Genomic DNA, 12,846 nt, shown 5'->3' on the forward strand with positions numbered 1-12,846 from the left:
CTCCTTTTTACTGAGCTGCCCTGGGATGTTTTCTAAAAAATATAATAACCCTTAAAAACCACAAGACTGCAGTCCGAGGTGTGTCCAGTCTGAAGAAAGTGTTCAGCGGGACTTTGATACACTTTCCCAAACTTAACAAACTTGGGTCTCCAGCTGTTTTGGGACTACAACTCCCATCATCCCTAGCTAGCAAGACCGGTGTATACATACAGCATGCATTTAAAGTACACCCCCCACGCCCCAAAGAATCATGGGAATCGTAGTTCGCCCCTCACCGAGCTATAACTCCCAGTACCCTCTTCGGAGGAGGAGGAGAATTTCTCCACTGTGAACCCGAAAACGCCCTGTGCAGACAAGGAGTTGTGTCACTCCAGTGTTCTTATCTATCTCTGGAATGCAATGCGCTGGAGATGATTCAATTACGTCACTCTCGCGCGCGCGTTCCTGAGCCTCTTTGCGCATGCGCTTTGATGAGCACTTTGCCCGGCGGAACTGAGAGTTGGGCGTCGGCGACTGGCGGAAGCTGCTCCAGAGCGCAGGCGCAGTCCTTTCTCAGCCACGCCTGCGCAGTTGGGCCGGGAGGCCGGAGAACAAGGGAAGGGGAGCCATCCGCGCATGCGCACCCGGGGAGGCGGACTGGCTGGCTCCTGCGCTGCTGGGGGGCGACGGAGGGCTGGTGAGTTGGGGGGGCGGGGGTCCCGGGGAAGGGCCCCCTTTGTTCCCAGGAGGAGGCTTGGGGGGGGTTGGTGGCCAGGGTGCTGTACCGGTTGGGTTTCTGCCTCGAAGCAAGTGGGGAGCTGCCCCTTCCTCCTCCTCCTCCGCCCTGGAGGCAGCCGGGTCCTTGAGAGGGGAAGGGGGGTCTCTCTCTCTCTGTGTCCGGGGCTGTACCTGTTGAGTTCCTCCCTCTCCCCGGCGAAAGAGTTGGGGCGCGGAGGGGGGCATCCTTTCCCCTTCCCCAGAACATAATGGAGGGGGGGCAGAACAGGCAGAAGTCCAGCAGGTGCAGCCCTTTTCCATGTCTGCATCTTCACGTGGTACATGGGGGGGGGGGGAGAGAAAGACGTGCCTGTTGGATGCATGCCTGTCCAGCCAAACCCCCTGTGAGAAACCATGAGGTCCCAGTTTTCACTGTTTCACTTTATGCTATGTTCCTTCCTTCAACAAAAGCCCCCCAAATCCCATGAGACAGGGGGGCTGCAAAGCCTGCCTTTCTGGGTGCCCATCCGAGAAGGTCGAGGTGTTGGAGGGACCCCTGTGCAGACCCCTTCCCTTGTGAGGAGGGTCTCTCTGGCTTCTGGGGAGCGGGGGCACCAGCATGGCTGGTTTTATTGATGCAGCACCACCCATGGGCTGGAGGGGGTTTGGGGTGAGGGAGACGCTCCAGGCAAGACCCTCTCCCTAGACTGGAGCGGGGAGCAGGATAGATGATATGGCCTCAGCAATTCTGAGAAACAAACAAGCAAAAATCAGGGCAGTTTTGAAATCAGTGGTGAAATCAGTGCACTTTGGAATCAGTTTTTAAAAAGTGTGGTGGTTTTGGAGTCAGTGGTTAAAATTAGTGCATTTTGAAATTGATTTCCGCAGAGTGGCTGGGGAAGCCCAGCCAGATGAGCATGGTAAAAAAAAAGAATTATTATTATTGTTATTAAAAGCAGCATGGTTCTGGAATCAGTACTCAAAATCAGTGGGCTTTAAAATAAGTGCAGTTTTGGAATCAGTGGCTTAAAATCAGCTCAGTCTTTGCACCAGCGGATAAAAATCAGCACTATTTTGAAATCAGGGGTTGAAATCAGTGTGTTTTAGAGTGGTGGAGTCCCGAGTCTTGATCCAAAATGTCACCTGACGGGATCCAAGCCCAGAGCTACAACTTGCTCCTTGATTTGGGGAGCTGCCCTGCAGAATCTGGAGATGATTTCCAAAGAGGCATCCCAATGCAAACAGACAAACCTTCCGTCGGTTCTACAGCGTGACCATATCTGCGAGAAAGGAAGGCGTAGAAGGAAATCCAATGATGTCCTGGTTTTTGTCAGCTTCAAGGAGAATATTTCAGGACCTTCTCTAAGTGACATTTGGCTTTCCCCATACAGTGGTACTTTGGGTTACAAACACTTCAGGTCACAAACTCCTCTAACCCGGAGGTAGTGCCTAGGGTTAAGAACATAATTCGTTCTGGAGGTCTGTTCTTAACCTGAAACTGTTCTTAACCTGAGGTACCACTTTAGCTAATGGGGCCTCCCGCTGCTGCCACACAATTTCTGTTCTCATCCTGAAGCAAAGTTCTCAACCTGAGGTACTATTTCTGGGTTAGTGGAGTCTGTAACCTGAGGTACCACTGTATTTATTTACTTGCAGAAGCAAGCCAGTGAGGGTGTAATGGTGAGAATGTCGGACGGGGACCTGGGAGATCAGAGTTCGAATCCTCACTCTGTCATGAAGCTCGCTGGGTGACCTTGGAGTCAGTCACAACCTCTTCGCCTCCTTCGCAGGGTCGTTGTAGGGATTAACGGAGGAGGGGGTGAACCATGGACTCCTTGGGATAGAAATGAGCTCTTCTGCTGAACCGCTTAGGGGCCAGCCAGACGGAGATGCCCATCTCCAACCTGGTGCCCAGAGATCTCCCTGTGGCCCCAGTTGGACCTGGCAGATTTTGAATGCTGACTGTTAACTCTTTGTGTGCTGCTGTTCTTTTCCAGCCACCAAGAGGAGTTCTCTGGAGCCCCAGTATGGCTGAGAAGAGGCGCCTGGCTTTCTCCATCATCCAGTTCCTCCAGGAGCAGCTGCATCATGGCGGACTCTCACCCGATGCCCAGGAGAGCCTGGAAGGTGGGGGGGCGGAGGACGGGCAAATGGGAGCTGGAAAAAGCTCAGTTTGATTCTATGTTTTCCTGTTTAGGCCTCGGGGGCCCCTTTGGCCCAACCTTCTCGCCCAACATTTGACTCTTAAGAATAATAATAATAATTTATATCCTGCCTTTTGCCACGACACGACACAAGGCAGCTTGCAGATAAAATAGAAACTGCTAAAAACAAAGGAAAACAACAACAAATTTATTATTTATATGCCACCCATCTGACTCAGTTACCCCAGCCACCCTGGGCAGCTTCCAACAAATTAACAAATTAAAAAGTGATCAAACATCGTTGAAATTGAAACTACATCTATGTAGCTGTCGATTGATCGATCTAATCCATTAAAACACACAACGCGGCACCACTGCTTCCTTAAAAGTGGACTGTTTTGCAGGGTGGGATGCAAATTTGATTAATAATAACCGTCATCATAATTTTATTATTTATACCCTGCCCATCTGGCTTGGTTGCCCCATCCAGGCTTGTCTTTGCTGAGTGGGCACAGGCGTTTGAGATTGGAAGCTGAGTGTCTCTGCCACCCTGGGACCTTCTGCATGCCAGAAACGTGTCCTGCCACCGACCCCCCCCCCGCCTCCTTATGGAGCCGTAAATGAGGGGAGCAGGGTTAACGGGGCCCTTTGTCTCTCCTGCAGTCGCCATCCAGTGCCTCGAGACAGCGTTTGGTGTCTCCACGGACGACCGCAGCCTCGCCTTGTCCCAGACCCTGCCAGAGATTTTTGAAGCTGCTGCAGCAAAGGTAGGTGTTTGTGGGAGCAAGAGGAGGGGAGAAGGGGGTGTCTTTGCAGGCGGTGTTGCTGGCAGAGTGGGGGGAGACTGGGTGGGGGGAGCAGGTAATCTGTAGTGGCAGCATGACTGGGTTGGATTGGATGAGCGCTGGGGGACCCTCCTGGTGATCCTGCCTGCCCCAAGAAGGGTCCTTTGGGCAGGCACCTCCTGAGCTCTGACTTTCTTCTCTCTTTCTGCCCTGGTGCGCCTCAGGAGCCACAGCCAAGCCCACCCCCCTCAGAGCCGGTCACCCCCTCAGAAGAAGAGGCCGCAGAGGCAGAAAGGCTGAAGGCCGAAGGTGAGACCCTCCCTCCGGGCATTCCATGCCAGCTCCAGCCGGGCTGCCGCACAGCGAGGGGGCCAGACGCGTCTCCATGGGGAGGGAGCCCCGCAGCTGAGGGCCTGCCAGGGATCATCACCCTCATCCTCAGTGCTTTTTTCCAGGCGGTTCTCAAGGATCTGCAGTACCGCACCTCTTTCTTTTGGTTAAAAAGTGTGGCACTTACTGAAACTACTTCATCGTGAGCTCCAGCACCTCTTTTTCTAGAAAAAAAAGCATCGATAGTGGTGCTCTGGATGCTTTAGCGGAGATTCCTGCCTTGCAGGGGGTTGGGCTGGATGACCCTCGGGGTCCCTTCCAACTCTAGGATTTCCTTGTTCCCTTCTCAATAGGAAATGAGCAGATGAAGGCGGAAAACTTTGAAAGTGCCGTCTCCTTCTATGGGAAAGCCATTGAGTTGAATCCGTCCAATGCAGTTTACTATTGCAATCGGTGAGCTGGTGGGGGATGGGCAGATCTTTCTCTCTTTCTCCACTTTTGTAGGGGAGTGTGTGTGTGTGTGTGTGTGTAATGTTCTCTGTATGTTTGTTTCTCTCTACATTCCCCCTTCCTGTCAGCCTGGAGGGCTCCATTGCTTAGAGTGTGGTGCTGAGAATGCCAGGGTTGTGGGTTCGATTTCCGCATGGGACAGCAGGGAGTTGGGCTAGATGGCCCTCAGGGTCCCCTCCAATGCCATGATTCTAGGGTGCCATTTGCGTGAGCGCTGAGCATCTTTCTTTCTCTCCTCCGCAGGGCTGCCGCTTACAGCAAGCTGGGGAACTACACCGGGGCCGTCCGGGACTGCGAGCGAGCCATCCACATCGACCCCAAATACAGCAAGGCCTATGGCAGGATGGGGTGAGCATCTTGGGGGGCGGAAGGTGGGGCGGGAGAGGTAATTCCCCCTCCCCACTGGCCCCTCCAGCCTAAGTGGGGGACCCAGGATGTGGCCTGTAAGGGAGAAGCCAGGGAACGGCTTTTGGACCTCAGGGTGCTCCTTCTCGGTCAGGCAACCTTCTCTCTCTCTCTCTCTGCCTCCTGTTCCCAGCTTAGCCCTGTCGAGCCTGAACAAACTCTCGGACGCCGTTGTCTACTACAGAAAAGCTCTGGAGCTTGACCCAGATAACGAGACGTACAAGTCCAACCTCAAAGTCACGGAGCAGAAAATGAAGGAGGCTCCAAGCCCGGTGAGAAGGAGAGGCAGCAGTGGTGCAGTGGTTAGAGCACCTGGGCCAGGACCCACGAGGGACTGGTGTTCACACCCCCCACCCTCTTCCATAGAGCCTCCAGGTGACCTAGGGGGCCAGCCGCTGCCTCTCTTGGTCTGGCCTCCCTTGCAGGGTGGCTGTGAGGATTAAACGGGAAGAGATCAGGGTGCAAATCGCCACCTCTCATACTCACCTGCCTTGCAGGGTCATGGCAAGGATGTCAACGGAGGGGGAGAACTTTGCACACCACCTTCAGCTCCTAGGAGGAAACAGTGGTGTGTAAATCCTCCTTTTGCTCTTACACTGAGCAAAAGGTTCCTGCTTTGCGGGGGGCTGGACTAGATGATCCTTGGCAGTCCCTTCTGACTCTACGGTTCTGTTTGCCTTTCAGACAGGAGGTGCTGGAGGCTTCGACTTAGCCGGCTTGCTCAACAACCCCGGGTTCATGAGCATGGTGAGTCTAGCCCTGCTTCCTGAGCTGGTGTTTTGATTTATTGGAGGAATAAGGATCTCGTTGTTGTTAAAATTTGTATGCTGCCCTCTAACCATAGATCTCAGGGCACTTCAAAACATAAAACTGCAATAGAAAAAAAGACAGAATTCATAATAAAAATTTAATAGTAAAAAGAAGACTCCCCAACCACTCTCTCTTTCTCTCCCCTCCACTTTTCTCCTTTAAAAAAAACAACAGGCATCAAACCTGATGAACAATCCGCAGGTACAGCAATTGTAAGTATGGGAAACACCTGATTTTTAGGGAAGGGGTGGGGGGTCTTTTTTTAAAGCTTCTTCTGACACCCCCGAATGGCAGGGTCCCTGCAGATTTCAGAATTGCTGGAAGGAGAGCCAACTTGCCATTCAGAAGAGTCTCCGAGGATTGCTGCGCTCCCTGCCTTGCCGGGGGTTGGGCTAGATGACCTTTGGGGGAACCCTTCTGACTCTCGCAACCTGTGACGATGACCTCTTTTCTTTTCTCCTGCCCTCTTTGCTGGAAGGATGTCTGGGATGATCTCGGGTGGCACCAATCCCATGGCAGCGCCAGGAGCAGGCGCCTCCCCCAATGACCTCGCTAGCCTTATCCAAGCGTGAGTAGAAAGGTTTGGGGGGGGGTCTCTCCCCTCCCGGCTCTGAGCAACAGCACCTGGCCAGCAGCCTTGCATCTGCATCCCTGCTTTTCCTCTCAAGGATCTCCAGCTGGTTCTCCCTCCCTCCTCATTTAACCACCCTCACAGCAACCCTGCGAGGTTGGTTAGGCTGAGAGGTAGCGGCTGGCCCCCGAGTCCAAGTGGGCGGGATCTGAACCCTGGTCTCTCCCAGGTCCCAGTCCCACGCCCAAGCTTTTGTCTCCGGGCCGCATTTGCAGAACAAAAACTTGCTTGCACCAACCAGTCTTTTTTATTGGTAAGATATGCATTGGGGAAAACAGTGAAGATAGTCTTAATTTTGAAAAGATATCCATCCATATTCTGCAAATGAAAACATGATTTTGGTAGTTCCCTGGACTGAAATGTTTGAATGGGAAATGCTTTGAGATCTTATGATCAAGGGTGGTATATAAGTCAATAAAATAAAATAAAAAATGTTTCTTGGGTTGCCCCTGAACCTTCCTGCCACACTCTTGGAGAACTGCTGCTCCTTTCTCCCCTTTTATTTTTAAATCTATTTTTATCAGATGAACCTGCAATAATTTGACCACAAATACATGCTTCCCATTCAAATATTTTGGCAGGTGGTGTCCCCGAATTCAAGCCACAATATTGCAAAGTCTCTGCCCGCATTTGTGGTATGAACTCTTTACTCTTCAGTAGGGAATTCAAGTTGCGCAGAGTCTCCTGGCTATGGATTTATTGAGGTTATTAAATCTTTCGAAGACCCCGGGACAGGTGGCCGGCTATGAATTTATTAAATTGAACAGATTGCCTGGATATTCCGGCGCATTTTGCAGCGGGAAAATGCCCGGCATCCTGACCAGGGGCCCTCCCTGACGTGCCTCTCTCCCTCTGCAGGGGCCAGCAATTTGCGCAGCAGATGCAGCAGCAGAACCCGGAACTCATTGAGCAGTTGCGCAGCCAGATCCGCAGCCGGACGCCCAGCGCCAGCAACGAGGAGCAGCAGGAATGAGGCAGGTCGGAAGGTGTGTGCCGGGGACCTTGTGCGGGGCTCGGGGGGGGGGCTGACATGCTAGCTGTCGCAGGGTGAGATGGTCTCTGGTGTTCCCGGAAAATGATCAGACGCAGGAGCAGACAGCCTGATGTGGCAGCAGCCGCTGGGCTTCTTGTGGAGGCTCCAGCTCCAGAGGCAGTCTAGCTGGGCTCCTAGGTCCTATGGAGCGTTTGCCCAGTGTGGGGACAGGAAGCTGGGCTGGATGCGCCCCCTTGCACCTGATGCGGCACCCAGGTTCTTACTGTGGAGCCTCCAGGTGCAGGGGCAGTCTATCCAGACTCCTGCAAGGACAGGAAGCCTGGCCAGATGAGCCCCTTTTGGCCTGATCCAAAGGCTGGGAAGCCTGGCCACTCCAAGGACAGGAAGCTGGGCTGGATGGATCCCCTTGGGGCCTGAACCAACAGCCCAGGCTCCGTTCCTGTACATGTGGAGCCTCCAGCTCCAGAGGCAGTCTATCCGGATTCTTCGGTTCTATGGGGCATGTCCCTTTTTAAAGAACAAAACCACCTGCTTTCCTTCCAGGGGTGCCCTTTGTCGGAAGATGACCTCCTTCCTTGGCTGGACAGGAAAGAAGATTTGAAACTGGAAAAGCCATGTTTGTGTTGCTGTTTCTCCTGCTCATGGAGTGCGGGGGGGGGGGAGCAGGAATGGGGGGGTTGGGGGGGACCCCCGAACCTGCATGTTAGAGAGGCAGCCCCTCCCACCCCAGTAGTCTCCCCTTCCTCCTCCTCCTCCTCCTCTTCTTCCTCCTGCCCCCCTTGAGACCCCCGGGAAGATCCACGACTGGTGCGGCAGTTTTTAAATCCCATTTTCTCCCGGGGAGATGCTACGTTTCCAGGGAAGAAGCCTCACTCCAGAACCACGGCCTCCTTTGGGGCCGGGGGGGGGGGCAGCAAACCCTCTCTCTTTATTTTTGCAAAAAAACACCAACCCCCCCCAAAAATGGATTTCTGTGTCCACCTCCCTGGGTTGTTGTCTCTGTTTCTTTCTCCCTTTGCCAGGCTCTTCTCTGGTGCCTTCGTCTGGGATCTCTAGCGCAGGGCAAAAACCCGGGGGGGGGGATTTTTGCATGGGATCATGTGTGTTTTGCAGGGTGGGGGGCCATGACTTTGGGAAATTGCAGCTAAGGTGAAAAATAGGATATTCTTTGTTTCCTCTCTTTCTTAAAAGATCATGGCGATATGCGTAGATCTCTTTGTGGAGGGAGCACAGGTTAGCAACATCTCGCCCCCCTTTTGGCTTCCAGAAGGTTTTTAATTCAAATATTGGGAGGGGGGATTTGGGGGATTCTTGCATGTTTGTGAGCTTAGCAAAAGGAAATTTGTCTTGGGGGGGCTGAGTTGGCTTTAGTGTAGGAAGGATGTGTGAATGCCCCCGGGGCGTCGCCCTTGAGCACCCCCACCTGCCCCACGGAGGGTCGCCATGAATCCGGTGCCAAGAAAGTTGCTTTGCAAGGGGGGGATTGCCCTCGATATTTTACAAGGTCTCTGGGATAGATGGACAGACAAGCTTCCTGCCTCCCACCCCCAATTCGAATAGATGCGCACCCCCAAGCTGCATTTCTAGAAACAGGGTCTGATTTCTAAAGATGAGTGGCTCAGCGGAAAAGAGGACCCTCTCTTCCTCTCCCCGCTGCAAGGCCAGGTCAGGGCTTCCTCTTACAGTTGGGGGTCTCTAGCGACACCCCCAACCCCACTTTTCTGCTCCTGGTTTGCCCAGCCTGCAACCCGCCTTCCGCAGACCCTCTTCAGGATTAGGGGTGGGGGCAAATGGGCACTCAGAAACTTGCCGTTCTATCCCACCTCCTTGGTACCCCACATCTGGAGAAGGGGGTGTTCAAAAAAGGGGGCATTGACAATTTTTGAGATGCCTTGTTGAGAATAAATGATCCCTGGGGGGTTAAAAGGGGGAAAGGGGTTCGGAGACCTCCCCCCCCACCCCCTAAGAGCTTTTCTTTGGATTCCTTCAAAATGTTTTTTTTTAATTACTATTATTATTAAAGAAATTGGCACTGTTTCCGTTTTCCTTTTTTTAATGTAGAAAATAAAATCCTTTGGACACTGTTGCTTGCTGTTGTCCCCCTCTCGATTGGACCCCGTCTAACCTAAAACAGGGAATTATTATTAATAATAATAATGATAATTAATTACAGTGGTACCTCGGGTTAAGTACTTAATTCGTTCTGGAGGTCTGTACTTAACCTGAAACTGTTCTTGTTGCGTTCGCAAAGTAAAGGAAGGATTGAACCCTGATTAATTAGAATACACACAGAGGCTTGAACCAGCAAGACTCTGGGAAGGGTGCATATAATCGTGTCTCTCTGTGCTTGTCCGTCAGAACCCCGCAGCCCCTGGCCCAGGCCGTTTTATTCACAAAAGAACTTTTTACAGAGTGTTTGTAAGAACCAATCAGATTTCCTCTGAGCATTTAAACAAACCCACCTGGGGGAAAAGTTAGATCAAAAGAAATTCTTTTAACTACAAAGACTACTACTATGAGCATGCATACATAATCTGAGAGTAAATAAAAGAGGACTAGAGAAACTCTGGAGATCACAAACAGGAGTAAACAAGAGAGGATGGAAGGATGGCAAGGAGATAGGCATCTTTATCACCTTCCTGTGAAACTATTTCCAGGCCCTAAGATTAACATCCTGCATCAAAGAAACTTGCCCACTATCTTTATGGCCCAGGATGCCTGCCTGGCGAAGCAATTGCTGTGTACATGACATGCGAGGAGAGAAAAATGGGCAGTAGAGTCAAAAGGGCATGAAAAGGGCATGAATGTAGAATCTTATGGGGTTTAATCAGAAATTATAGTCAATATATCAAACCCAGTCAACACAATGCTTTCATCATGGACACGATGGCTTGATGTATATTTTATAATTCCTCATGGTAATCCCATCTGATCCCTACATCTCACCCTTTTTTATTTATTTATTATTTATGTACAGGAATACTTAAGAGAGGAGAGGCATTGTGTCCTCATAATCTGCCTGCATGTGTTTCTGTATCACATAAAGATCTCTAGCAGACATTCCTGAAGTGAGCGTAGTTCATGTATGTGTTCTTATATCACAGAAAGAAGTCTAGCAGACATTCCTAAAGAGAGCGTAATAACCTTTGCCTATTCTTTTCTAAAACTGAGCAACTAGGCTAGACCCATGTCAGTCTGTTGAGGCGGCATTGAGCATCAGATAAATTTGCGGGAATGTAGTTATAACTTCTTTGATTACACATGAAAAACCAGCCATCTGGTAAATGCACATGAGCATAATTAAAAGTAATCTGAACACGTGAACAATTCCAAGTTGGCCTTCCTGTGTCCAGACAGTGAGTTGTCCCAGCTGCACTGGGCAGCTCCCAATGAAATATTAAAAGCACAACTTGGTGCAGGGGACAGTGTGGGGGGAGGTTGCAGAGAAAAGTCACAAGGAAAAGAATGAGCAGCAACTGACAGCTGCAGAGTTGGGAGGGAACCCCAGAGGTCCTCCAGCCCAGCCCTCTGCAAGTTGCAGGAGGCGAGTCAGCATACATGAAAAGGAGCAAGCCACGTTTCCTTCTTAGCCACAGAAAAGTTGGACTAGGTGGTTCTTGGAATCCCTTCTGACACGGCCCTTTTTAAAAATCCAGCGAACACCTGGCTCAGAGCCAGAGGCGGCTCCACCTCGCTCCGCATCCTGGTTTCAACTGGGAACAGCCCAGTTTGGAGAGAGGGCAGGAAGGAGCTGCTGCTTCCCAGGAACCGGTGCTTCAAGATAGACTGCCCCTAAACTGGGAGCTCTTAACTGACCATTCTGTAGAGCTGGAAGGGACCCCGGGGTCATCTAGTCCAAACCCAGGCCACCTCCCAATCAATGCTTCTTTCTCCCCAACTTGTCTGATGCTGCCTGCTCTGACTGGCAGTGGCCCCCTGGGCACTCTCTTCCCTTGCCCTTCACGGGGAAGCTGCAGATGGGCCCTGGGCTCTATTCCTGCCTTAAATGAAAAGAAAGGTGCCAGTCCTCGTGGGGGTTTTGTTTGGCGGTGATGTCTTGGGGTGGGGATTAAGCAGGGATCGGAGCAGAACCTTGCCCCTTACCAGCCCTATTTGGGGAAGCTGCCAGGACACAACCCTTTTTGCAAGCAGGGTATGTGGATTAGGGTTATAACTTTTTTTACTCCTGTAAAAAAACAAAACCTGTATCAGAACTTTTCTCTGAAAGGCACTGAAAAAGGGACCCCAAAAGGAACAGTTGGAATCACTGTACTATGTAACATTACTACTCCATGAAAATCATTTCAAGAACTTGTCAGAAATGTTGAAACCTTGCAAAAAAGCCTTGCGGGTTTGGGAGAATCCCTGGAAGCAGGAAGAAGAAGAGTTTGGATTTGATATCCCGCTTTATCACTTTCCGAAGGAGTCTCAAAGCGGCTAACATTCTCCTTTCCCTTCCTCCCCCACAACAAACACTCTGTGAGGTGAGTGGGGTGAGAGACTTCAGAGAAGTGTGACTGGCCCAAGGTCACCCAGCAGCTGCAGGTGGAGGAGCGGAGACGCGAACCCGGTTCCCCAGATTAGGAGTCCACCACTCTTAACCACTACACCACACTGGCTCTCAGGAGCCATCCGTCCTCCAGAGCCCGAGAAGGGATCGGTGCGCAGAAGGCGCAAGCAAAGTGGTGTGGGAACATTTTGCTTCCTGCAGCAGAAACAAAGACCAGCTGCAACTTCGCTTGATTGTAAGCAGTAAAGTGGGTTGTGCAACGTACAAAATGTTGTACTAGTATTAGAAAATCTGCAATCTCTGTTTTTTCCTGTATGCATGCTATGCATATGACATAATACATTATGGAGTTCCCTAGGCAAAAATCGCTTTATTGCTTTTGGGATGACCTTTTTCGAAAATATTTGGAAATGACCGTTCATTCCTTTGCTTTAGGCAAACTTTTCTCTAACCTGCCTCCAGGAATGGGAGGTTGTAGAAAAGCTATAAGCTTTGTGCGGATCCTGCTGAGCTGCATCCCTGCCCCCCTGACACAGGGTGCTGTTTGGGACAGAGTGAGGCCCTTGAGCCATCCAGCTCGGTGTCATCAGCACTGGCTGGCAGCAGCAGTGGTTCTCCAGGGCGTCAGGCAAAGGGGAATTGCAGCCCTGCCAGGAGACGCTGCCTGGGATTGAACCTGGAACCTTCTGGATGCCAATAATATATTGTTTAATAATATATTTTATTTGTATCCCACTCTCCCCAGCCAAAGCCAGGCTCAGAGCGGCTAACATCATATAAATAAGGCAATATGCATAATGCAATATACAATATGAAAATAAAATAACATTCAACATTCATTAAAACAATATAGAATATTATTAAATATCAGCATTTCAGAATTAAACAGAAATCTACTCAACAGTTACAGTAAGTAATTTCTAAACTCCAATCAACAAACAGCAGCAAACCACAGTGCACAACATAATTCAATACAAAATGAGAAGCAGAGACTGGGGGGTGGGCAAGGCAGGTGGAAGAAGGCCTTGCCT

At 50.9% G+C, this 12,846-nt stretch overlaps 1 protein-coding gene across 1 annotated transcript; it reads left to right on the forward strand.

Moving 5' to 3' along the window:
• The first annotated feature begins 426 nt into the window (after nt 1–426).
• SGTA (small glutamine rich tetratricopeptide repeat co-chaperone alpha) lies at nt 427–9,391 on the forward strand. The gene is made up of 12 exons (XM_083594304.1): nt 427–676; nt 2,694–2,823; nt 3,504–3,607; nt 3,850–3,934; nt 4,309–4,408; nt 4,709–4,813; nt 5,004–5,142; nt 5,555–5,617; nt 5,855–5,892; nt 6,159–6,248; nt 7,170–7,297; nt 7,849–9,391. The coding sequence occupies exons 2-11, from the start codon at nt 2,724–2,726 to the stop codon at nt 7,282–7,284; spliced, it is 939 nt and encodes a 312-aa protein (XP_083450430.1). The 5' UTR covers nt 427–676; nt 2,694–2,723; the 3' UTR covers nt 7,285–7,297; nt 7,849–9,391.
• Nucleotides 9,392–12,846: the final 3,455 nt, after the last annotated feature.

Source organism: Podarcis filfolensis (genome assembly GCF_964270895.1).
Source record: "Podarcis filfolensis genome assembly, chromosome: 18".
Classification (NCBI taxonomy): Eukaryota; Metazoa; Chordata; class Lepidosauria; order Squamata; family Lacertidae; genus Podarcis; species Podarcis filfolensis.